The sequence below is a fragment of the Chroicocephalus ridibundus genome, chromosome 1, assembly GCF_963924245.1.
Source record: "Chroicocephalus ridibundus chromosome 1, bChrRid1.1, whole genome shotgun sequence".
Taxonomy (NCBI): Eukaryota; Metazoa; Chordata; class Aves; order Charadriiformes; family Laridae; genus Chroicocephalus; species Chroicocephalus ridibundus.
Window position 1 is genome coordinate 176,453,365 of NC_086284.1, and position 24,115 is coordinate 176,477,479.

The 24,115-nt window shown below is 39.6% G+C and overlaps 1 protein-coding gene across 3 annotated transcripts in view; it reads right to left on the minus strand.

Moving 5' to 3' along the window:
• The window catches only part of ACSS3 (acyl-CoA synthetase short chain family member 3), a 92,039-nt gene that overhangs the window by 56,210 nt on the left and 11,714 nt on the right, over positions 1–24,115 (minus strand). Inside the window, exons 3-7 of one of the 3 annotated variants that reach the window (XM_063322859.1) lie at positions 16,915–17,103; positions 9,302–9,436; positions 8,885–9,025; positions 6,446–6,526; positions 6,269–6,364 (exon numbers count right to left, since the gene is read on the minus strand). In XM_063322859.1, the coding sequence (XP_063178929.1) occupies positions 6,269–6,364; positions 6,446–6,526; positions 8,885–9,025; positions 9,302–9,436; positions 16,915–17,103 (642 nt within the window). The remainder of the gene's footprint in view (positions 1–6,268; positions 6,365–6,445; positions 6,527–8,884; positions 9,026–9,301; positions 9,437–16,914; positions 17,104–24,115) is intronic. The other 2 variants (XM_063322861.1, XM_063322860.1) reach the window with 2 other exon arrangements.

The following is a 24,115-nucleotide window of genomic DNA, read 5'->3' on the forward strand; positions in this document are numbered from 1 at the left end:
AGATTTTTTGCTTAGGGATACTGGATTTCCAAAATTTCACATGTTTTTACATACCATAAAGATGTAACAGCAAAGACTGTTACCTCGTGACAGGAGAGGGACAAATGGAATCCTGTGGGATTTAAGAGCAACACACAGACTGTTCTTCCTCACCCTTTCACCCTCAGGAAAAGGCAGGTGAAAAATGCACACTGAATACTTCAGTATGCAAAGCCATGCATACTTCAGTTAATTTTTCAAAGCCAAAGCTTGTTTCTCTTGTTCACAGTGCTCTCTTCTGCCACCACAATATGCAGAAAAGTGTCCAGACTGTTTCTCTTCTTCATAGGAAAAATGATCTTTTTAAATGCAATAGAAAGAACACCGCAGTGATTCTCTCTCTTTCATAAGCAGTTATGAGAGCCTACAGGAGTTACTCAAGGTGTTAAAATCAATCCCCAATTATTTAGTAAACCTCTAGGAGTTCTCACAGATGTATCCATGATTGCCCTACATAAACAAACAACACACAAGAATCATCTGACAAGCATGACCTCTGGGATGAGCAAAAGGTATAAGACAGCTGTACAGACATGTAGTACACACATGTACTGCAAAACGTCATGAATCCACCACTGCATCTGGAGTTACTTGCTATGTTCAAGTACACAAGTATATAGCATTAGTTCTTCTGGATATTTTTATCCATCTATGCAAATGTCTTTTCCACATAACGATATATTTAGTTAATAAGGAATCCTTTCTGCAAAGAGTCTACTTCATAAATTTCATATATTCTCTCACTTACCCATTCCTTTTATCCTTTTCCTAGGATTTTGCCCTACTGCTTTTAAAAAACCACCTCCTTTTTTTTTTTTTAAACTGCTTGATTACTTTTAATTTGCAATGTCCTAGAAATAATTTGGCTTCCTAATGTCCTTCAGAACTTGTACATGCACTAAGAACCAAGCGTCACTCCTGCCATCAGCAAGCTGACACTTGTCATTGACTCAAAAGCTTTCAGAAGTTCCCCAGTGAGCTGGTTTGTAAATTCACAGAAGCAAGCGGATTCCACCAGATTAGCACACTGGAGACTCTTCAAAAAAGAGCTAAGCATAAGCAATACTCAAACGAATGGCTGATTTTTATTGCCACAGTTGCACTGTAGATATTCTTTGCATCATGTATTTCAATAACACATTCGTTGCAAGCTTTCATGCTGAACACTGACAGTAGGGAAGTCAGTAAACTTTATCTGGAAAGAAGGTACACTGAGTTTCAAATGAAGAATAATCTTTGCTTAAGTTTTCTCCAGCTGCTGCAGCCATTGGCTGGGAGTATTAAGGTATGTGAGCTTCTCTGTCTTCAGCCGTTTAAGGGAGAAAAAAAAAACCTGTGCTTGTTGTTATCGCTTTGTGTACTTTAATATTTAATAAAAAATACTTGTTTTGCGAACCTGCTTTTCTGAGAGATTATTGAAAAATCAATCCAATGCCTAGCAGCTAAAAAACAAAGCTATTTGCCTCAGATCCTACAGATCACAAAATGTGGAAGAAAAACATCCTGACAAAAGCTCATTTTCTATTTCACAGAACAACTTAACACATTACCCGCAGTCTTTCATGAACAGAAAAAAAAGTCAACACTTTTAAAAGTTAACCACAAAGTTAAAAGTTAACCACAAAGACAAGAACAAATTCCAAAACATATTTTTAAGACCTCAAGACTTGCTTTGCTTCTAAACGTCGGATTTTGTTTCTTTCTTTACATTCTTCTGTTACAAAAATGATAAAAAACAGAATTTTGCACAAAGCAACATACACAGGTTTCACTGAGGCACAATCTGCTGTGCTATGAGAGATTACCAATCTTCCTACTACACAAACTGTTAAAAATAAACATAGTACCATATGAAATAATGACATGAAACATGAATGCGAGCACATATGGTGTCACAGGCTTTGTTTACATAGCAAGTAGCGAGGTGACTTAGAGCGGATTAGTAGATCAAACCATTTAATGCCAATGCTCTTTACATCTTCCATTAGATGTTATTTGCGGTTTATTTTAGACTAGACTTAGCCTTGTACACAGGATCAAAAATGCAGTTCAGAGTTTTCTGATGGAAACCTATCCCACATATCTTTGCTCCCTTGACTCAAGGGACTTCTCCTCTGGAAGTGTCATGCTGTTCCTTTCATCTGTCTCACGCAGATGACAGTAGCACGTCAGTTCACACATCCCCAGTAGGCTTCACCATGAAGTTTCTATATTGCCTATCTTCCATATCTCTGGCCACAGAACCAAAACATAGACCAGTGCCTTCTTGCCAAGAAGGGACAGGATCGTTCATTATCTTTTCGGTGCCAATGAGCACCGTGAGAGACGCTGCACACCCCTGTGCCCCACACCATAAGGTAAACTCTGGCAACAGTACAGCACAGGTCTAATTTAATTGTGCTTTTACCGAATGCATAACGGAACCGCGATCTACATTTGGTCATCTGAAAGACAGTGGACTATGTGGGACAGACACTCTGCAAATGTTTCCAATACCTTCCAAATTCAGGGTATCACTTTTAGTGTGAATCATCTGCGAGGACATCTTTGAGACTTTCCTTCAGACTGAAACACTGAGCAAAGCTTCTGTAGTACCTGCATGCTCAGTTCTCTGCTCTCTTTGTCATAACCAGGGCATCCAGAAGCGCACTGGTGTCAGGACTTTGTCTGCTCTTTCACCGAGGACAGTCATCAACCCACAGAGCATTCAGAAGTGCATGGAGTGGGATGGGAGGAGTACCACTGGACACCAATGTCTTTCAATCTGGCATATGTTATGCAATGATTGAAAAGGGAACTGATTCCCAACACTTCTCTCTGTACTCAGTTTTCCCCTCCTCCGCACTTGTGTGCTTCACATACTCCCTTGCTGCATTCAGTCCATTTGTTTTGGGTAAACCTGGCTAATCCAAATATGCCTTACCCCAGCCCACAGTACCCTTCCCTTTACGACCTTTCCTGAGTGTGACTTGGTGCAGAGGAAGAGATAACGTATTGCCAGCAATCACTATCTTAACCACTGCATTTCAAAGAAATGGTATCATCCTGAATGGTATTTGTTGTACAAGCAGCTGATTAGAGGGCAGGGACAGGATCTGACATGTGGCCAGAAGCACCAGCACCACTATCACCACTGAGTAGGTCCTTTATACATTGCATTTGAGGGGAAGAGACAGTGTGGCTGGGGTTTTGTGCAGAAGCCTAGGGGGACTGTGTTATCAAGGCATGACACGTCCATGACTTAGGCAGGAGCCAGGACTATGCCTGGCACGCAGGCAGAGCTGGGACGGGGCAAGCAGCCTCTGGCGGAGCTTGTTGCTCCACAGAACTTCCCTCACAGCTCACAGCCCCTGGGGAATTGTCTCTCAAGGCGCAGAAGCTCTCACAGTCAATCCAGAGACTTACACCTCCTTTCTGCAGCTCTGGGACCAGTGCCCTAATTCTACCAGAAACCTCCTAAACACAGTCCCACCCTCAATACACGTACAGGAAAAGAGTACGCACACTTACTCAGGCGGGCATCTGGACCACCAGTTTGGCAGTTCCCAGTGCCTGCTGTGGCAGAGAATGGGCCAAGGGGATGTTCCTGTGTGTTGTCTCACGGGGGTCCTCTGGGCATGAGGACATGTGCAGCACCATTGCCACGCTTTTCCCCAGACTGTGTTCCAGGACTGCTGATCCTGGGACCAAGGACATGGATGTCCTTGGATGTCCGTGGATGTCCTTGGATGCCTGTAGATGAGCAGTGGCATTGGTGCAGTGCTCTCCCATCCCCTGAAGATCTGTTCAAGATCTCTGTTGTAGTGGCACACACACTGTGCATGTTTTTCCCACCTCATGAAAAACATGGTCTTCATCTATTTCAACGAATGCAGCACTGCTTGTCAGTCCTGTCCCACTTGGCAGCAACCTTGACATGAGCAACAGGGTGGTGCATCTGCTGGAGAAACTTTTGGGCCTTTTAGAGTACATGCTGTCAAGCTCCAGGTTGCCCCTTGCTCTATATTCTGGGAGGCCAATGCAACAGTTGTCACTATTGCAAAAGTCACCGGTAGGAAAGGAGGAATTCTTTTAATAATGTTATAAGAAAGATGTTGGTCATAAAGGAGGAACAGCAAAAGAAATAAGGCTGGTGAAGAGGATAGAAGCCAAAGCTTGGAAGAAATGAAGGAGCGGCTGACAGTCAGAACAAGCAAACATCTGGTGGTGATTAGCAAATATGAAGTCGCACATAGCATTTGGCCCTTTTGCACTGCACAAGAAGTACTTCAGAATAAGGTGGGAGCTCTTGACAGTTCTAAAGCTTTCTGCTGGCACTCTTCATTTGCTCTGGAAAACTTCACAGCAGCGCAGTCCAACTAATTTATCCCAAGTGGCAAAGCTTCTGTCTTAGTGTTCTCTATAAAAATGTCATTTATATATTTAAAACCACTCTGTGAACCAAATCAATAACCAAGGACAATCAGAGGACTTATTTCAGAACTGCACTACTGCCGTGATTTGAAATACCATGTAGACTCCTAACAACGATTGCTTTTCTGGACTTGAGGATTCTTGCCTTCCTTCAGGAGGTGTCTTCTGCTTGTGAGAATCTCACTTAGAAGTTTATAGAGTGAACTTCAAGCACCAAAGTATACTTCTCACTTCCAAAACAGGATGCAGGAAGCCATAGTCACTTCTGTGGTGCTTGATGCAGCGTCATCCAAACAATTTTGGAGGCAATCTCACGTTACTACAACTGTCCATGCTTCTTCAGTATCCCCAGGATTCAGAAACGTATTTACTCAAAATTCACACACAATCCCAGTACCAGTGTATAAATTCGTAGCACTGAAGCACATCTCAACCAATACCAATTTAACTGGTTGTGCAAACACCAAAGAATTGTTCTGATAATGCTTGTTCCTGAAAACAGTAACAATCCATTTCTGTTCTAGTATGGTCTTCATTACTTGTATGGTGTATTAGCTGGAAAATGAAGAAAGTTTAATCATAATATACATTTCTTTATGCAGAACTTCCGCACTTATGATGGTCTGTAAACCAGCGTATTTCCACCATGTCATGCTGACTTCCCTGCTGCACAAACACTGGGTACAGATGCTGCTCTAACAACTGCTACATTCACAATATCATCAAAGCGTTTTTCGTATACTTTTTCATGTCCTCAGTATCCAGTACATTCACTATACTTTTGCAGTTCTTGTATGCTCTGCCATGAGTTACCATTAGATTTCCCTTAATGGTTCACAAATTTCTAATTACCACTACAAATCAACAGAGGTAATCAGCATGCCACGATAGCAGAGCTAAAGCAACTTCTGCCTCTAAGACCATTGAAAAAGACAGAACAATTACTAGGTGGGCTTCACTCTGCACAGTGTTGGAGAAGCTGGGATATACCCAGAATTCCTAATGTCAGGTGAATGCAGGAAACCAAATCTTAGCGTGCTTAAGAGCTAATAATGTCAGTGCCTTTACATAAAATGTCTTTCATTATCACTGATGGATACTGGATTCAGTCCCTGAAGAATAAAGAAGATGGTTCAAGCAACACTGTACCTTCTTGCCTGGCAATTAGGGAATCAACAATAACTTCTGAAAACATAACAATGTACGGTAGTGTGATTGCTTTTTGGAGCACCAAAGTTAGGATGCAGCAGGTCACTCTAATTGGACTAGTCTCCTCTCCACCCCACTGAGTTTCATCCCCCAAAGAGAAGGACCAAGGCCTGAATGTCAACTGAGTCTTGGCTTCAGGTGCCTTGAATGGTAGGGGTAGGAAAGAAGAGACAAGTCTCCTCAAGAATTCTGGCTCCAACCATAGATCTTCCAATTGCCTCCAACTCAGATCCAGTAAGAATTTGTCATCTCCAGTCAAGCCAAACACAAGATACTCTCCTAGATCCATAATAAAGGTAGTCTCATGTCCTGTGGCTGAAGCAACACAGGTACACTCAACATCTCCATTTCTAGGTCTGTTGTTTTGGAGCTCCTTGCCCCATTGACCATCACCAGTCACACAGCTGAAGTAGACAAGTTTGAAGGATAGAACAGTAAGTTTTCCTTAAGAATTACTATAATAGATGGGAGAGTATAAACACTGAAGATATACACACAATTTAAATATATATATTGCATGAAGAATGGACAGGCATAAACACGATCACCAGGATCATCAACTGGAGGAGATGCTGCTTTTTCAAAGGCCGGCTTTTTGGAATCATACCTCATACAAAACTGTAGTATTCCCATGAAGGAGAGGCCCATAGCAAATGTAGGAATGACCAACAACCCAGCCTAAATCAGAAGCTGCCCACCACACCTAAAATGAAATAAAAACATAAATATAGCGGGGAGTTTTTTAAGAGGAGTTAAAAAATATATGACATTTAAGCAGAATTACCTCACCAGGTTTGAGTCCATATACAGCTGACATTGTCCAGTTCAGCATAACTGCATAGCCACCTGTTGGTCTGACAACACCCTAAATAAGAAAATTTGAATATTTAAGATCATTTGAAGGATGCAATGATATTCCTGTCTTCAATGAAATTTTGGGGTTTTAGCAGCAATAGACTTAAAGTTGTCCAATTCCAATACCCCTCACTTAAGAAAAGGATCCATTTGGACAGTACATGCTTGTGTTAGCATTCGCACTGAAGTAATTTTGGCAAACAAACAAACAAATAAACAAACATACAATAAAACAAACATAAAAACCTAACCCAAGGCCTAGCTGACGACAGTTTTCAGAAGATAACTAACAAAGACTAGAATTCTCTCATTAAGGTCAGATAAGCAAATATTTAGTCAACATATGCTGACAAAAATAAATGATTGAGTATTTACCTCACTTAAGCTGTGGCCAAATAAATGCTGGGTATGTTTTAAATTCATTGCGTAGTCTCTCTGTGTGATCACTGAAAAAAGAGGAGCACCTGCAGAGTAGATGATCCCTAAAATAACTTGGGTGAATTACTCCCTGAAATGTACCCCTCTTTCTGCACTGACTCTTTTTAAAGATGTTAGAAAATTGTCTTAAACCAGATGTCTATTATTGAAAGGTTTAATACCTAGCCTGAAGTATACATACAATGCAAAATGAAGAACATCCCAGTCTTGGTCTAAAAGAGGGATGTGAAAATTAGAACGACAGAGTATCAATAGCACCATCCACCCTGGTAAGCCAAAAACTGTCTCTGGAACACCATTAATAGGAAAATTTTTGAATTTGGATGTTTAATATACATTTCATCATCTTCTAGTACACTGCTTCTAGAAGAAAGAATTACGTAAACTATGTCGTGAACTAAAATTCAGGTGTGATTCATCTGACCAAACAAATGTCTATAGTGCAGACACTAAAATACAGCTACCTGTCTGCTAGGCATGGTACATTCTCTTTATGTTGTTAATAGAATGAAACACGCGCTTTCAGGCCTCATCAAAGAAATGAGGGACTGTAGAGACGTATTAACTCATTAAAATGGAGATTGCCACAGCAAGAATGGTTAACCAACAAGTGTTTCAGAAAGCAGATTGCCATCGTTAGTCTCAGCTTCTAATTTAGTCCCCGCTCTGAGATTAACCAAAGTTTTGTTATGAAGGTCATAACTGAGTAATTTTACTAGCATGACCATCTAAAAGCAAGTTCCTTAAATGAATAAAAAAGTTATTTTAGTCATTAAGTTACTCATTGTAGCTTAGTGTTAGTTGACAATCTCCCTCTTATAAGGGAGATTGATTCAAGGTGCCTATATTTTTCTCTGGAGAACCAACACAGTGAAGTAAACTTCTGAGAACTTTTATCTCTGAGATACTACGTTTTGAAACTAACAGCAAGGAAAACACCTGTTGTAACACAGGATCTTATCTTGGACCTTTTGACAATATAATTAAATAATCCCAGATACGCATGTTGCTTTAAAGCGCCCACATTCAAAGCAAAAGCAGAAGACATTTTTCTCAGCAAAATTGATGTTTGTTTTCCCTTAACTCCCCTTCAATTCTGAACCTTATAGGCCACATCATGAAACAATTTTCTAGTAGTAGCCTAAGCAATGCCATATCCAGGGATGTGTGATACCATCCCTGAATTTGTGGCGGTAAGACCACTGCCTGAAAGTTATATTCAGTTTGTCTTCTACACTTGAAAACAGAATTTAAGTACCAAGGAAACACTCAAGAGCTTGCTTTTAAAATAAGATCTTTTAAAAATAGATCATTAAGACTAACTGACATTTGAAAGCAAACATTTTCCAAGAATGCCCTATGTTAGTTTTCACTTACTCAATCTAGACTTTCATTTTCATGGGAATTATGTTCTCAGAACTGTTCAATAACACAAGCCTTCAGAACATGCTTAATTCCATTTAATCTGTAATGTCATTCATTACATCTTATCTATGGGAAGATTAGCTAATATGTAAACAAGGAATAAGCAAAGACTATTCAGCAATAAATGCTACCACACAAGTCATATATTAACCAACCTTGTCATTAAGTGACTATACTACACTTATCTCAAACTGTTAAAACACAGAAGATATTAATGGATAAAAGACATTCTGCTCTCTTCAAAGGTTCATACTATACAAACATTTTGAAGTAAATGCAGTTTATCTTTATATTACTATTATTTTAAAAAACAAACATTATTTATTCCTAGACAATGACTTTAAAGCAGTGAAATATGAATATATCAGATTAAACCATTTCTACCAATGCTTATTTATAGCACTGAGCTCTGGCAAACAGTTAGAACCTTTTTAATTAAATATTTTCTCAAGTGGAACTGCAAATAGGTTGGTCACAGACACTTAGACTACAGATAGTCCTTTACCTTGGGCAACCCTGTTGTTCCAGATGTATAGAGAATATAAAGGGGATGGTCTGAGGGAACAGAGACACATTTATAACACTGTGCTTTTTCAAGCTCTTCTTCCCAGTCAAGATCACGACCTGGGACAAGAGGAACATGGCCCTGCCAATTGAAAAACAGAAAAGTGTTGAAAGAAAAACAGATGGAATAGATGGAAGTGGGTCAAAAATTATGTACTATTAAATTTTCTGTCCAGTAATTTTTCTGATGCATTAGTTCTATTTACTATTTAAATCTTATGAATATAAAGTTCCCCCACAAAATTCAAAACCAAACTACAACAGATATACTAAAAATTTTACTTTTAAAAGAAAAAAGGCATGTGCGCTACATACACATCTGAAAGTTAACATACAGGCACAATAACTGTACACCCACCAAATTAGGTCGCTTGTAAATGAGAACTTTATCAGGTTTGCTCTGTACCCTTGCCAATGCTCCTTCTAGGAGGGATATGTATTCCACCTTCCTTTTCGGTTCTACTCCAAAACTTGCTGTTACAATAAGTTTGGGCTAAAATAAAGAAGTTAGATTGTTAATATATACATGTGCAATATATTTTATATATGTAACCTAATAACATGTTTTCCATTAAATTCTTTGATTAATAATGCTCAATGTACAAAATCTATCTTCACATGAATTAGAATCAGGAGTTTAGATTAGTTTTCCACAAAAATCAAGCTTGTGTGATCCTACTGTCCATGCATCTGTTTTTTCTTCAGGAGATCAGGAATAACTTCTGACACTCTTCACCATTCTCAAACAAATTTGAGTAAGAAACCAACAGTATTAAGTTCTTGTAATCTGCACAAAAATCAATGAACAGAGAGAAAAACCCATCTGTATCTTACTCCCTCCATTACGCAAAAGGGGTACAGTGATGTCAACAATTATCTGTCCTGTTTAGCCTGCTTCCTAATTATCTGCCTGCACCCAGTAGCATATTTCATAACTAGCTGTAGCACTTTGCTGGCTCTTTTCCAGTCTGCAATTAAATGGCACAGGAGGGAAAATAGGAGAAAGAGGAAAATGAAGGCAAACAAGAGATGACAGGAAAATAGAAATACAGGAAGAGAATAAGCTAAAGTCGTAAGACACATGAGGGAAGTACAGCAAGAGTCTTTCAAGTGATGATTGCAGGATTCAGGATGCAAAACCACTAAAAATCAGATTTCCACATTTATGGGCTTTTTTAGAATAATTTCTGTTTCAAATGTGGATTTAGCATCCTTGTCATTCCACTAACCTCAGGTTTTATGTAAGATTTCCTAAGTCAAGAAATTTGCATGCAAACTATTTTGACTTAGGTCCCGAGATCAGTATTTCTATTTCTTGTATTTCAGGAAATAAAAAGTAGCACCAAATAAAGTATGTGTTAGATTTTAATTGGAGAAGAATGAGTCTTCAATCTCCTTGCTTTTGGAGTTTTAGAAGTATATTTATCTTATGCCCCTCAGTTTGATCAAGCTAGTTTACTAATTGTATGCATTAGCATAAATCTCATTAAGTAGGCACAAACCACAATGCCACAGTTAAGGCTGCATTAAACTCTGCACAGCGTGCACAGATTAAATTGTTTTCTTGTGCAACAATAAAATGTTACCTGTCCAAATCTGCCATTCAGGGAAGTTTGCTAATTAGTGTGCATTCAAAATAAAGATTTCAGATGAGCTTTAAAAATTCAGCATTTGTCATCTTTCTCTTTTGGGATGCACTGATTTTAATAGAAGATGATACAATACAATGCGGTTAAACTGAAACTTCACCTGGAGGCTACCCTGAAATTAGACTGTAATTAATGTAAGATACTAACACAGTTCTATTCAATCATTACGATGAAAGACTGTTGTCAACACCAGGTTACAGTCATTTGTAAATGGTGCCACCTCTGCTTATCAACTGCTTTGTATGCAGTAAAGAAGTCTAAAAATAAGCAATACTAAAGTTGTTAATGTGATGTATTTCCCAAGTGAGGGCTGCCACCTGGAAGAATCATGGATCACTCCATGCAAATCAAAGCTCCATTACTGGCTTTAACTGCTGTTTTCTAGTGTTTTACCTCTCTGCCTACTTGACATTACTTTCTCTGCTTCCATATTGTTTTTAAACACCCATTTCCCATCTCTTCTGTGGCTCCATATAGTTTTGCACAGTAAGATTAGATAGAAATATAACTAGTTTGAAAGAAAACCAGGAAAGTTCAAAGGTTTGCTGGAGAAGGAATGCCAGCAACAGTGAGCTGTAGAAAAAAAATACAATATGAAGTAGAAATGAGATAAAGCAAGGACCAATAGTACCAGACCAACAATTTTATTCTGTTGTAAAGACTCCTCCCACAAATTCTTCTATAGTCTCTAATAGCATACAAGGCAAAGTTTAGAAAAAGCAACAAATACTTTTTTGGGGGCCAACTAATAAAGCTTTAAAAAGCCCAAACTGAAAAACAACTAGCTTTGGGGCACAAAATGTCAGGAGTGTCATGAATATGTTTACTGAGAAATACAGCGCTTGGGCCCTCATTATTCAACACACAAAGCTCTTCCCTCTTCATGCCCCAGCCACACATCTGATCACAAGCCTATGCTCAAACTTACTGCACTTTCGTTGTGTGCCAGTCCTCGTTAAAAAAAGTATCATGCATTTTAAAGAAATCCAGTGCTTATGCAGTCATTATATAGCTCTGCTGCACCTGCTGGTATTGGACTGGCTTTGTGGTTGGAAGATCCATGTCAGACTGCCATGCACTTTAAGTTTTGCCAGATACTATACAGTGCTCTAAAGAAAGAGACCTGAATCATCCTATACAAGTAGTTAAAAATAAAACGCAAGATAGTGCCTTCTAATATACAATATATATTCCAAAAATAAACGCTGCTTCAAGACAAGAAAAGACCGGACTGCAATTACTATAAGGCAACTGTGCATCTTAAGTACCAGCAGCTGAGCTTGCTGCCTCATCACTCAAAAGGTTTGATCATCTTATGATGAGAAGCAGGGGTAACCATTCACAGCCCTACCTGTGTGCTGGAACTATGTCTTATTCAGAATAAACTATTACAAAATATAAGCTCATTTTTTCAAGGAGGTCTTATTAAAATTTCCAAATGTGCTAGCTATAAATAAGTGAGGAATACAGTATTTCTGACCTCAATGAAAGATAGTAACAGTTTTGAGTCACTTGGGTGTCTCGTACGTTTTGTATTTCTAAGACTTGTTGTTCACTTGCAAATCATAATACTGCTTTAGTGAAGCGTCTTTAAAAAACACATGCCTGAAAAACTCCGTTACTTGTATTTCATTTTCCAGGGTTTGTACTTAAAATCTAAAAAGTCCTCTGGAATTGCTATACAACTATTGTGATTCAAAAAACATGAGAAAATTTGATTGTTGAAGACATAGCAATTACTCTATTAAATAGGCGTATAAGCATATTGTTCTTAAGTGGCCTTCTCAGTTTTCCTAGTTTACTAAGATAAAGTGCTTAAACAGATGTCATGGTAATTTCTCAAAATATAGTTAATATCCTCTTCCACCTGCTAGAAAAGTAGCACAGCGAGCTGTAGGCAATCCAGGAGACTCCTGCAATTCATTGCGGATAACTTTTTAAGACAGGTAATAGACAGCCCCACCAGAGGCGATTCGATACTGGACCTGTTGGTCACCAACACAAGAGAGCTAACCAGTGACATCAAGACTGGAGGTGGCCTGTGCTGCAGTGACCATGCATTGGTGGAGTTCGTAGACCTGCAGCATATGGGTCAGGTGAAGAGTAAAGTCAGGACCCTGAATTTTAGGAAAACAAAATTCTAGCTATTCAAGGAGTCAGTCAATAGGACCCGCTGGGAAACTGTCCTCACAGGCAAGGATGCAGAACAGAGCTGTCAGATCTTTAAGACACTTTCCATAAAGCACAAGACTGCTCTCAATCCCCAGGTATAAGATATCCCGAAAGGAAAGCAAGAGTACGTCACAGCCGAGTCAAGACCTACTAGTCAAATTAAAGGGCAAGAAAAAGATGCACAGGCAGTGGAAGCAGGGACAGGTATCCTGGGAAGAGTATAGGGACACTGCCTGCTTCTGTAGGGATGGGATCAGGAAGGCCAAGGTGCAGGTGAAGCTGAACTTGGCAAGGGACGCAAAGAATAAGAAGGGCTTCTACAGGTATGTCTGCCAGAAAAGGAAGGTCAAAGAAAGCGTACTCCTCCTGATGAACAACACTGGCAAACTGTTAACAACAGATGAGGAGAAAGCTGAGGTACTCAACAACTTTTTTGCCTCAGTCTTCACTGGCAACCTCTCTTTCCACACCTCTTGAGCTGACGGACTGCAAGACAAGGACTGGGGGAGAAAAGTCCATTCCACTGTAAGAGAAGACCAGGTTCATGATCACCTGAGGAACTGGAACATACACAAGTCCATGGGACCTGACGAGATGCATCCCAGACTCCTGAGGGAATTGGCTGAATGTAGCTGCCAAGTCACTCTCCATGATATCTGAAAAGTCATGGCAATCAGGTGAAGTCCTCAGTGACTGGAAAAAGGGAAACATTGCAGATACTTTTAAAAAGGGTAGAAAGGAGGACCCTGGGAACTACTGTCCTGTCAGTCTCACCTCTGTACCTGGGAAGATCATGGAACAGATCCTCCTTGAAGCTATGCTAAGGCACATGGAGGACAGGGAGGTGATTCTAGACAGCCAGCATGGCTTCAGCAAGGGCAAGTCCTACCTGACCAACCTAGTGTCCTTCTATGATGGAGTGACTACACCAGTGGACAAGGGAAGAGCTACGGATGTCATCTATGTGGACTTCTGTAAGGCCTTTGACACAGTTCCCCACAACATCCTTCTCTCTAAATTGGAGAGATACGCATTTGATGGTGGACTATTCAGTGGATGAAGAATTGGTTGGATGGTCACATCCAGAGACTAGTGGTCAATGGCTTAATGATCAGATGGAGATCTGTGACAAGTGGTGTCCTTGGGGGTCCATATTGGGACCAGTACTGTTTAATATCTTTATCAAAGAGAGTGGGATTGAGTGCACCTTCAGCAAGTTTGCTGATGACACCAAGCTGAGTGGTGCAGTTGGTGCCTGAGGGATGGGATGCTATCCAGAGGGACCTGGACAAGCTTGAGAAGTGGGTCCATGTGAACCTCTTGAGATTCAAAAAGGCCAAGTGCAAGGTCATGCACCTGGGTCCAGGCAACTCCCAGTATCAATACAGGCTGGGGGATGAAAGGATTGAGAGCAGCCCCGAGGAGGACTGGATGAAAAGCTGGACATGAGCCAGCAATGTATGCTTGCAGCCCAGAATGCCAGGCTGGGCTGCATCAAAAGGAGCCTGGCCAGCAGGTCGAGGGAGGTGATTCTACCCCTCTACTCTGCTGTGGTGGCCTGGGGTACTGCACCCAGCTCTGGAGACCTCAGCACAGGAAAGACACGGACCTGTTGGAGTAAGTCTAGATGAGGGCCACAAAAATGATCAGAGGGATGGAACAGCTCTCCTATGAAGACAGGTTGAGAGAGTTGGGGTTGTTCAGCACGGAGAAGAGAAGGCTCTGGGGACACCTTATTGTAGCCTTTCAGTACTTAAAGGGGGCTTATAAGAAAGATGGGGACAGACTTTCCAATAAGGCCTGTTGTAATAGGACAAGGCATAATGGTTTTAAGCTAAAAGAGGGTATATTTAGACTAGATATGAGGAAGTGAGGGTGAAACACTGGAACAGGTTGCCCAGAGAGCTGGTAGATGTCTCATCCATGGAAACATTCAAGGTTAGGTTGGACGGGGCTCTAAGCAACCTGATCTAGTTGCAGGGGGAGCTGGACTAGATGACCTTTAAAGGTCCATTCCAACTCAAACTATTCTATGATTGTATGAAAGTATCTATTGTTTCGATATTGCAAACTATGTATTCCCAGATTCAGGTGAAAGGAAAGATGACAAAAAATGTCTGTTCTCACGCTCTGTATCACTTCATCACAATTCACCGCAGAATGTCTATAACTGCCAATACCTGACAAGAGTAGAAATTATCAGCTGTAGGACTTTGCAGCATTCCCAGACCTATTTAAAATTCAAGATAAATTAAGGTAAGCTGGTACAGTATATGTACCTTTTCGTAGTCACTAGAAAGTGCTTGTTATCTCTTTCACTTAGATCTTCCAATGAAAGGTGAAGTTTGACCTTTCTTTCACAAGAGTATCTCAGAGCCAGCTTTCCATTGCACATTTTTAACTCTTTCTAATTAATATTACCAACATTAGGTCCCGTACTGCACCATCTAAACCATTTCACATAGAAGCCTAATAGAAAGGTTAGGGGGTTTTGAGACTGCTTCAATTAACTTCTGATTTCAGCAGAATACCATCTATCACAGCTACTTATATACATATCTTAAAGATAATCTCAGTAACATGCAATTCACTTATCAAGAAAGCTGTGCAAAATTGGTGCACATTTTGAAATTTAGATTTAGGATGTGCCTCTACTCTTTAGTTACACTTCCATTACACATCAGATGGACTAAAAATCACCCACAATATTTAGGTCTGCCTCTTAAAGAAACAAAAAGACAATTTAAATTAGGATTTAATCCATAGCCTGCAGCTAGTAATTCTATAGCTAACCCTTTGAAAGACTTGTGGGTGACCTTGGGTAAATCACTTAAACTTTCTCTGTTTTCTTTTTAATGCATGGAGCAAGGATTATGATTACTATGCTGTCTCCCTTTGATCCTCAGAGAAAATCCATTGGGATTAATTAGTTAATACTTGCAAAATATTCTAAAAGTAAACATGCTAGATTATTTGTATCATAGCAACATTCATTTTAAAAAGTCTATAATTTTTTTCTTCTACATTATTTTTCCCTAATTCTATGAGTTAAAATCAATTTTTATAGCTTGTTAAAAATACAGAGGAGTGGGAAGAAAGACAGAGAAAACCATGGAACTGTTGTTAGCCTTCCCCCAGCTTTTTTTTTTCCACAATTCCAACAAAACTATTTCATCCATTTTATTAACTTTGTTAAAACATAAAGGCAGTGAGGGGGGAATACATTCAACTTTCTACTTACAGATATTCATAAAATTCAAGCCTTGGTGATCTGAAAAGCACTCCTGTGCACAAAAATCTAAGTAACAGTTCCGCAAATCCTGTGGACTTTACCCTGCATAATGTTTTGGCTTATACGTCTAATCAACGTGATTCAGTGACAGATGGCTACCGTGGATGGTCTGAATGATCCAAGTGACTGATCAAGATGTCAAAGAATTTTGTCTTGTTCACTGGTAGAAAAGAACAGAAACTTCCAGTACAAACATTGCTAGCTGGTTTGAAACTAACGCACACGCAAGCTACTACTATGCACATATAAGCTACTAAGTAGATTATTAAAGTGCTATTTGCATTTTCACTTACAAAGACTTACATAATGCTTCATAAACAAGCTCATGTTGTGCCAAACTTGGAAGCCTTTATTAATTATGTTCTCTGCAGTGTCACTTACTCAAAGCAACTGGTTCCCCAGCTAGAAATTAGATGAAGTAGATCTAGAGCTGAAAAAAAGTACTATCTAATATGTCTAAACATCAAGTAAACCAATTAAGTCATTTAGGGTTGGCAGCATTTTCCTCATATGCTTGAGGAAAATGCTGGGCAAAAAGCCAATTTTAAGGTGATGCTTTGTAGAAAATGATTGACAAATGGGAGAAGAAAGTATGCTCTAAACAGACAGCAGTTTGTTAAACTCATGCTTTTTTAAAAGAGGTCAAAATTTGTATCTCAATGTCTGCAAAAAAAGTATCACCCTCAGCACAGATGTAGTATTTTGTTCATATTGCAATGTTAGGTATCACGAACAAACCGAGACTGCATGCCACACAAAGAGAAATGTTGTTAACGTCTCTGAAAAAAAAAAGGGGTTTGACATTGACTTACATAATTAACTAATGCAATGGTGTTTATTGTTCCAAATACATATTACCTTTGCATGATCAATGCGAACAGAAAGTTCTTTAGATGCAAATCCACCAAAAATCAGGCTATGGATGGCTCCTATTCTTGCACAAGCCAGCATACAGTACACTGTCTGTGGAATCATGGGCATGTAGATGACCACACGATCTCCTTTCTTCACACCATGTCTGACCATGACATCAGCTAACTTGGAGACCTGTACTGACAAAACATTCACAACATATTAACAGTTTCTCCAGCTCTGCTGTTGGCCCATAAAAAAAACAACTTTCACACAGTCAACGGACACAGGACATTAAGGAGACAAGCCAGTATGATATGGAGAGTTGATGAGCAATCCAGGTTCAACAAATTTAGGACAATTTCCTTTTTGCAAAAAACACATACATTTTTCTTCAGTAAAATGAGTATGGGCTGAAGGTAATTATTTTACATATTAGAGTGAAAAATCAATAGCAATGTTTTGCAAATTTTTGGATGACACTAGCCACTCATTCTTTTATCCAGTTAACTGCTTATATTTCTCAATTTTAGGTTTTGAGAATGGATGTAAACAGGGCATTTCATCACACAAATTCTGTTCTAACTAGCTAAGTCTGAAATACAAATCAGTATTTCGTCTACTACAGTGTTGTAAACTTCTCAGAATCTGAAACAAGAAATCTTACACGCTGAACCAAATGTAAATACAAATTTAGAGAGAAACATGTTTAGATTTAAGAAGTCCTTTTTCCTCCCATTTTCAGATTTTCATTTTTGGTATGCAGATGCCTGAAGACAGACCTTGTGCATGGCAGCAAAGGACTGGAACTCCAGAAATGTGATAGATCAGCAGCAATGCCAGCCATCTGTATCACTAGGAGAAAACATTTATTACGTCGATGATGTATAGCAGTCTGTCACAAAACTAATACTGAATGTTTAATTAGTACACCAGGACAGACAATTTACCACACAGTAAGTTGTTAGAGTGAGCATGGGAGCCTGTGACAAGCACTGTGCACTTGTCCTGACGTGTTTCTTGCAGCATGGAAATGCGGCATCTTCTGAAGGAAACGCAAATTATTAATTCCCCATGAGCAACTAATGAACTCAGCTGTCAGAGGGTTCTCAAGTTCCAGAGGCTGACAACTGTGTAACACTCAGTATCTAAACCTGCTCACTGCCTTTAAATTTTTCAATTAGACATCAGTGTGTAGATGTGTATAAGTAATAGAGGTAAAACTGCATGCAACTGTGCACAAAACATAAGCTAACAGATTAACAGGAAAAACTGTGGACTAAGAACAAACCAGACTAATAAACTAATATCAAACAGGATGGAACTAGAAACATCCCAGGAAGTCCTGAGCTGGAATACTCCATCAGCATGGTTACACGGCAGTCAGACATACCAAGAACAGGAGCTTTGTTTGCAATAGTTTTACATTGGTGGCAAGACTAAAAAGTTAAATTCTCTAGGAAGTTCTTGGGATACCTGAAGACATAAATCTAAGTTCAGAACAAAAGTTGCTCTGTCTTACAGGGGAACTTTTCTTACCTACAGTAGTAAAACTCTTCTTTAAGAGGTTGCTGTTCACTAAAAAATACTACATAATAAGTTTAAACATTCTCATTTCTTTCACCATCAATGTAACATGAATCTATTCATATAGGAATTCCTCACACCTTACCTGTACTGCATTATTCATTATTTATTCATTATATCACATAAATAAGGTTTCAAGTAAAATTTAATCTCGTGAAAGGCTCTTTTCTTCAGGTACTATCAGACTGGAGAGAAAGGAAAAGGAAGAAAAATTCCTGGGAGCAGCCAGGGGATGTTGCCTGTAGAACAGAAAATACCCAAGCTTCTGAAGCAGCCAGAGATGTTTGCAGTGACCCAGTAAACAACGCAAGCAACGGGAGCAGCCTAGGCCAATGATACACATTGTACAAGCAGGACAGGAGGGAAGGACCGTCTTTTTCAAGGATGAGCTAGTCAGAAGGGTGGATCTTCTCTGACATGTTTTACTTTCATTTTTATTATTCATCAAATTTGAGTTTTCTCTATGCAAAGAATTGCCTTATTCTAGTTCAATATATCAAATTCTAGTACCACTGTTGCTTTATGAGATTTCTAGGCATTAGGCTCTTTCTTTTATGGTCATATTCAAAAAAACTTGGGGCAGTTACATTTGATCCTGGAAGCCTATCTGATACACGTGCTGAAGAGGATAATACAAGATTACTCACTGCTTCTCTCTTCAGTGGGAACACATGTTCAGACTTTCAGCAATCTGAGGCAATAACATCCAGAAGCTCCAGATGCATCTGATCTGTGCACTAAATACACAGCTCATCCACAATCAAACTGTGCATATTTCTACACTTCTGCCTGAGGATTTAAGAAAATGGAAACATAGAAGCCCCAAGCATGCATGCTTGTATCAGAAGATAACAGCATAGCTTCCATTTTTCATAAACATTGCATAAATCCCTGCCATTATTTTCAACCACAAGAGAAAATATGTTTATAAGGCAAAGTCATCACCATACTAACCTGAAAACTCACACAAACTACGGCATGTGTATGATTTATTTGTAGCAGACGTTTTATAGTAAATGTTACTGATTATGAAAAGAAAATATCTTTAATTCTAGACCTATTAATACTTATCAATACTCTATGAAACTGACACACGCTATCAAAACCCAACAAAAATCAATAAGGCATGGACATGTACACAACTAGAATTAATTGCCGTACCACCAGCATTTATAGTCATTTCTACGCAGGACTGGTGAAAGTAATCGCAAGTTAGGATAACAATTCTACTTCCAAAGGTAAATTCCTTTTCTATACTTCCTACTGTGAAAACATTAAAACATGCATAGTTGTTACAAAGCTAACATCACCTTATCTCAAAGAATTGAGAAAACTAATCCTTATCTTTGCTGCTTGTGACACGCTCAAGCAGAATGCTGACAAAAAGGCCAGAGGCAATGAAAACAAAGTTTAATGAGTACTTTTATAGTCAGCATGTGGATAGTAGGGAATAAGTAGTTAAACACAATGGATGAGTATTATTATTCATTATTATTATTTTATAATTATTAATGATGATGAAAAAGGCAATGTTTGCCTGCTAAAGGAAAAAGCCATCATTTGAAGATCATCATTACTAATTTTGTAATAGAAGACTCCTAGTGCCTGTATACGAGCTATACAAGTTTGGTACTTGGCTGTCGGAGGGAGTCAGCGAAAAGATCTGCATGTACTTAAGTAATTTTTATTGAAACATATCATAGGTAAATTGTGCTTATAGCAGAATAGCCACAGCACGCTGCAGGCAGGAACCACATGTCTCCCATGCAAAGCCAGTACTCGCCTGTCTGCACTTAACCTCCCCACCCTAGAGAGTTTAATGTCACCGAAGACAATAACCCAATACAATACACGGGTATCTATGGTTTTCCTTGCGCCCTTTCCCTCATGCTTCTGACAACCAGAGAGCATTTGGACTACATAATACATAATAAAACACTGTCTCTATCTGCAACTATTTGGATGACTAGGGAACATCATAAAGAACGTTTACACTGCCCTTAAGACTGATGTGGAAACCCTGAACCATCCAAGAAATCACTAACTCTAAAAAGGAGGGGGACAGGAGTGAGTTGTGACATTTCATTAAATTGTTAAAAGACATGAAACCTTCCACTTTGTTACAGTGTGTTGTCATTTATGGTTTACGTTTAGACAGCATACTTTATCACTCAAGATTTTACAGTTGCTATTTTCCTACCAGCATGCTATTTCTCTGCTTTTCTTCAAAGTTTAAGATTGCTCTATCACTTTAATATATTTGACACTTCAGTAATAAAATCACTTGAGACCAAGTGATATAATAAGAAACTGAAGTAGGCTTCCAGCTTTGAAGATCTGGGCTTAAATTACACTTCTATCAAATGCAATCCCGCTGTAAGCATGGCTTTATTTTTACCCAGCCACGAAACAACTACTACATGTGTATTTGCAGTTCAGGTTTGGAGAAGTACTGCAGTTCTGAAGTATATCACCTGTCTGTCCCTAACAGTTACAAAAAGCTGTTTTGGACCATGCCGAAATAATTATTAGAAGATACTAAAACAGAAATTCCACTAAAAATGCTCAAAAGAGGAATGACAAACATTCCTGTGATGAACAACGACTGGGTCTCACCAGTGTCCAGTCCTTCAATGCAAGCTAAACACAAAAGGCTTCTTCAAATATCAAGAGCCCCTGAAACATCCTGAAGTGCATCTCATGTAAAAAGAGCACTTTTTTCATGCTCTTTTCATTTAGAGGACTGTCACACACGCATTCCTCTAAAGCATGGGCAGCAAGTCACCTCATGCTCTTCAGCTTCTCCACTCTGTTATTTTTTCAAGATTACTAAAGAAAGTACTCCTTCCTACTCACCCCCACCCCTTGATCAGCCTCTTCACTCTTATATTACTCTTAATTGTTGTTTCCTCCTTTTCCTACTGCCGCAAAAGCCTCTCCAGCAGATGCACCACTCTGTTGCTAATGTCAAGGCTGCTACCAAGTGGGAGAAAACTGACAAGTGGTGCTGCATTCATTTCAAATAGATGAAGACCACGTTCTTGATGAGGTGGCAAAACCATGCTTCAGAAGTGGCACAGTGCATGTGCCTCTACCACAGAGATCTTGAACAGATCTTCAGGGGATGGGAGAGCACTCCACCAAGGCCACTGCTCATCCACAGACATCCAAGGACATCCATGTCCTTCGTCCCAGGATCAGCAGTCCTGGAACACAGTCTAGGGAAAAGCGTGGCAATGGTGCTGCACATGTCCTCATGCCCAGAGGACCCCCGTGAGACAACGCACAGGAACATCCCCTTGGCCCATTCTCTGCCACAGCAGGCACTGGGAACTGCCAAACTGGTGGTCCAGATGCCCGCCTGAGTAAGTGTGCGTACTCTTTTCCTGTACGTGTATTGAGGGTGGGACTGTGTTTAGGAGGTTTCTGGTAGAATTAAGGCACTGGTCACAGAGCTGCGGAAAGGAGGTGTAAGTCTCTGGATTGACTGTGAGAGCTTCTGCGCCTTGAGAGACAATTCCCCAGGGGCTGTGAGCTGTGAGGGAAGTTCTGTGGAGCAACAAGCTCCATCAGAGGCTGCTTGTCCCGTCCCAGCTCTGCCTGCGTGCCAGGCATAGTCCTGGCTCCTGCCTAAGTCATGGACGTGTCATGCCTTGATAACACAGTCCCCCTAGGCTTCTGCACAAAACCCCAGCCACATTGTCTCAACTGCAGCATATAAAGGACCTACTCAGTGGTGATAGTGGTGCTGGTACACTCTTCCTTAAATGACAAGAAAAAATATAAATCAGGATGGTTTATATTTCTTTCTCATACAGCCAGACAGCTGCTGGGATTGCAGGCAGTTGCAGTAATTTCTCCTTTCTTCTTTCAGATGCTAAGAAGATCTTCGGATCAAGAGGAAGCTGGGGATTTTTAGGAAGGGACATTTTCCTTCCTTGTTTGGGACATCAGCTGTGGACTATGTGTCTCCAAGAAGGGACTGAGATGAGATGGGGATTCTGTAATACTTTTCAGTTTGGCATGGATTTAATGTTTGATCAGAAGTGATGCCATGGCATTCACTCCACAGAAGAGATGGGTTCCAGACAAGAGTTTGCCTCAGAAGGAATTTCTAGTACTTGTGAGGACAGTTCATGGTGTTTTGCAGAACTCCTACAGTATCTAGGTTCCCCTAAAAGGCCATTATTTGGACAACATCCACTCGGAGTGGGGGCAGAAATCAAGCAGTAGTGAGACAGATGAAGCGTCAGCATGGCACTTCCTAAAGGAATCCACAAGGAAGCAAAGATTTGTGGGATAACTATGCTCAGATGGCTTTGAAGTGAGCTATGACACATTCGGTTCAAAGCATGAAACTAAACCTAAAACTAAAGCTAGTCCAAAATAAAACTCACAAACCACATACAGTGGAAATGTCAGGAGGCTCAGCAGTTAATTCAGCATGGCTTTGCTTCACTTATCTGCCCAAGCTGCTCCAAATTATACATTACTGTAGGCATCACTGACGTTGACATGCTGCAGTATAACTATCTTCAATCAGGGGACATCAAGTTCCAGCTGCTTCTTCAGACTTTTACAGTGTCATTTGGAAGTCTTTTGTGTGGAATGTGAAAAACCCAAGACACCATTCAGTAAATTCCTGACAAGTCTCATCCTTTAAAGAATACTAATATTGATATTTTTGAAGAGCTACCCCACCGACATTGCAGTTAAATCTTTCTAGGGCATGCACTGAAGAATGCCATTTGAGATTTAAATAAGATAAGGATAAGCAGCATTAAAAAAGAAGTCTAATACATAGTTTTATTAAGATAATGTTGCTTTACCAGACAAACAGGATAAAAAGTTGGGTTGTCAATCTCAGTAGGATTTTCTGTCTGTACTCTGGTTTTGATTCTAAAGCAATTCTGAGAAAAAATATCTTGAAATTAAAGTCACTATTTCTAGCTAAGAAGGAACTGGTTATTTTTCAAGGAAGAAGACAAAGAAAGATGATGGAGTAAAGCATGAAGAATGAGAAAGACTATTAGAACAATCTGGGCAACTCCTCAGTCATGTACAGGAGATATGAGCAGAGCAAGACAGATACAGCACATAAATCCAAACTGACAATGGCTAATGCAGCTATTTCAGAAGAAAATGCTTTTAGGGTGGGTAGTTATGGAAAAAACCTTCCTACTGAAGAAATTACATCCTCGCCAATTGTTGATAACCTGAAGCCCTTCTTTCTCATCGGTATTTTTATAACATTTAATACTGTCAAAGGCTTGGAGAGGGTGTTAGTTTTTCCTAATACAATCATATTACTATACTCAGAAATTATTTATTACGGCACTGAATTCAATATGTTAACTGTGCATTGTTATTGAAAAGAATCACAGAGAGAAATCATACTGGTTTTTTGTTCACAATCTGTCAAGCATCAACAACTGCAAATAACATGACTCTCAAATTCCTGAGATTTCATTTCATCAACTGAGATGTTCTAGAGGATACACCTAGTGATGTGAACAGAAGGTTTTTTTAACCTACTCCACAACCTTTGCCTTAACCTGAAAATGGTAGTACTTTCCAACACAATCAGAAAACTTGATTTTAAATGAACAGAAGCCATTGC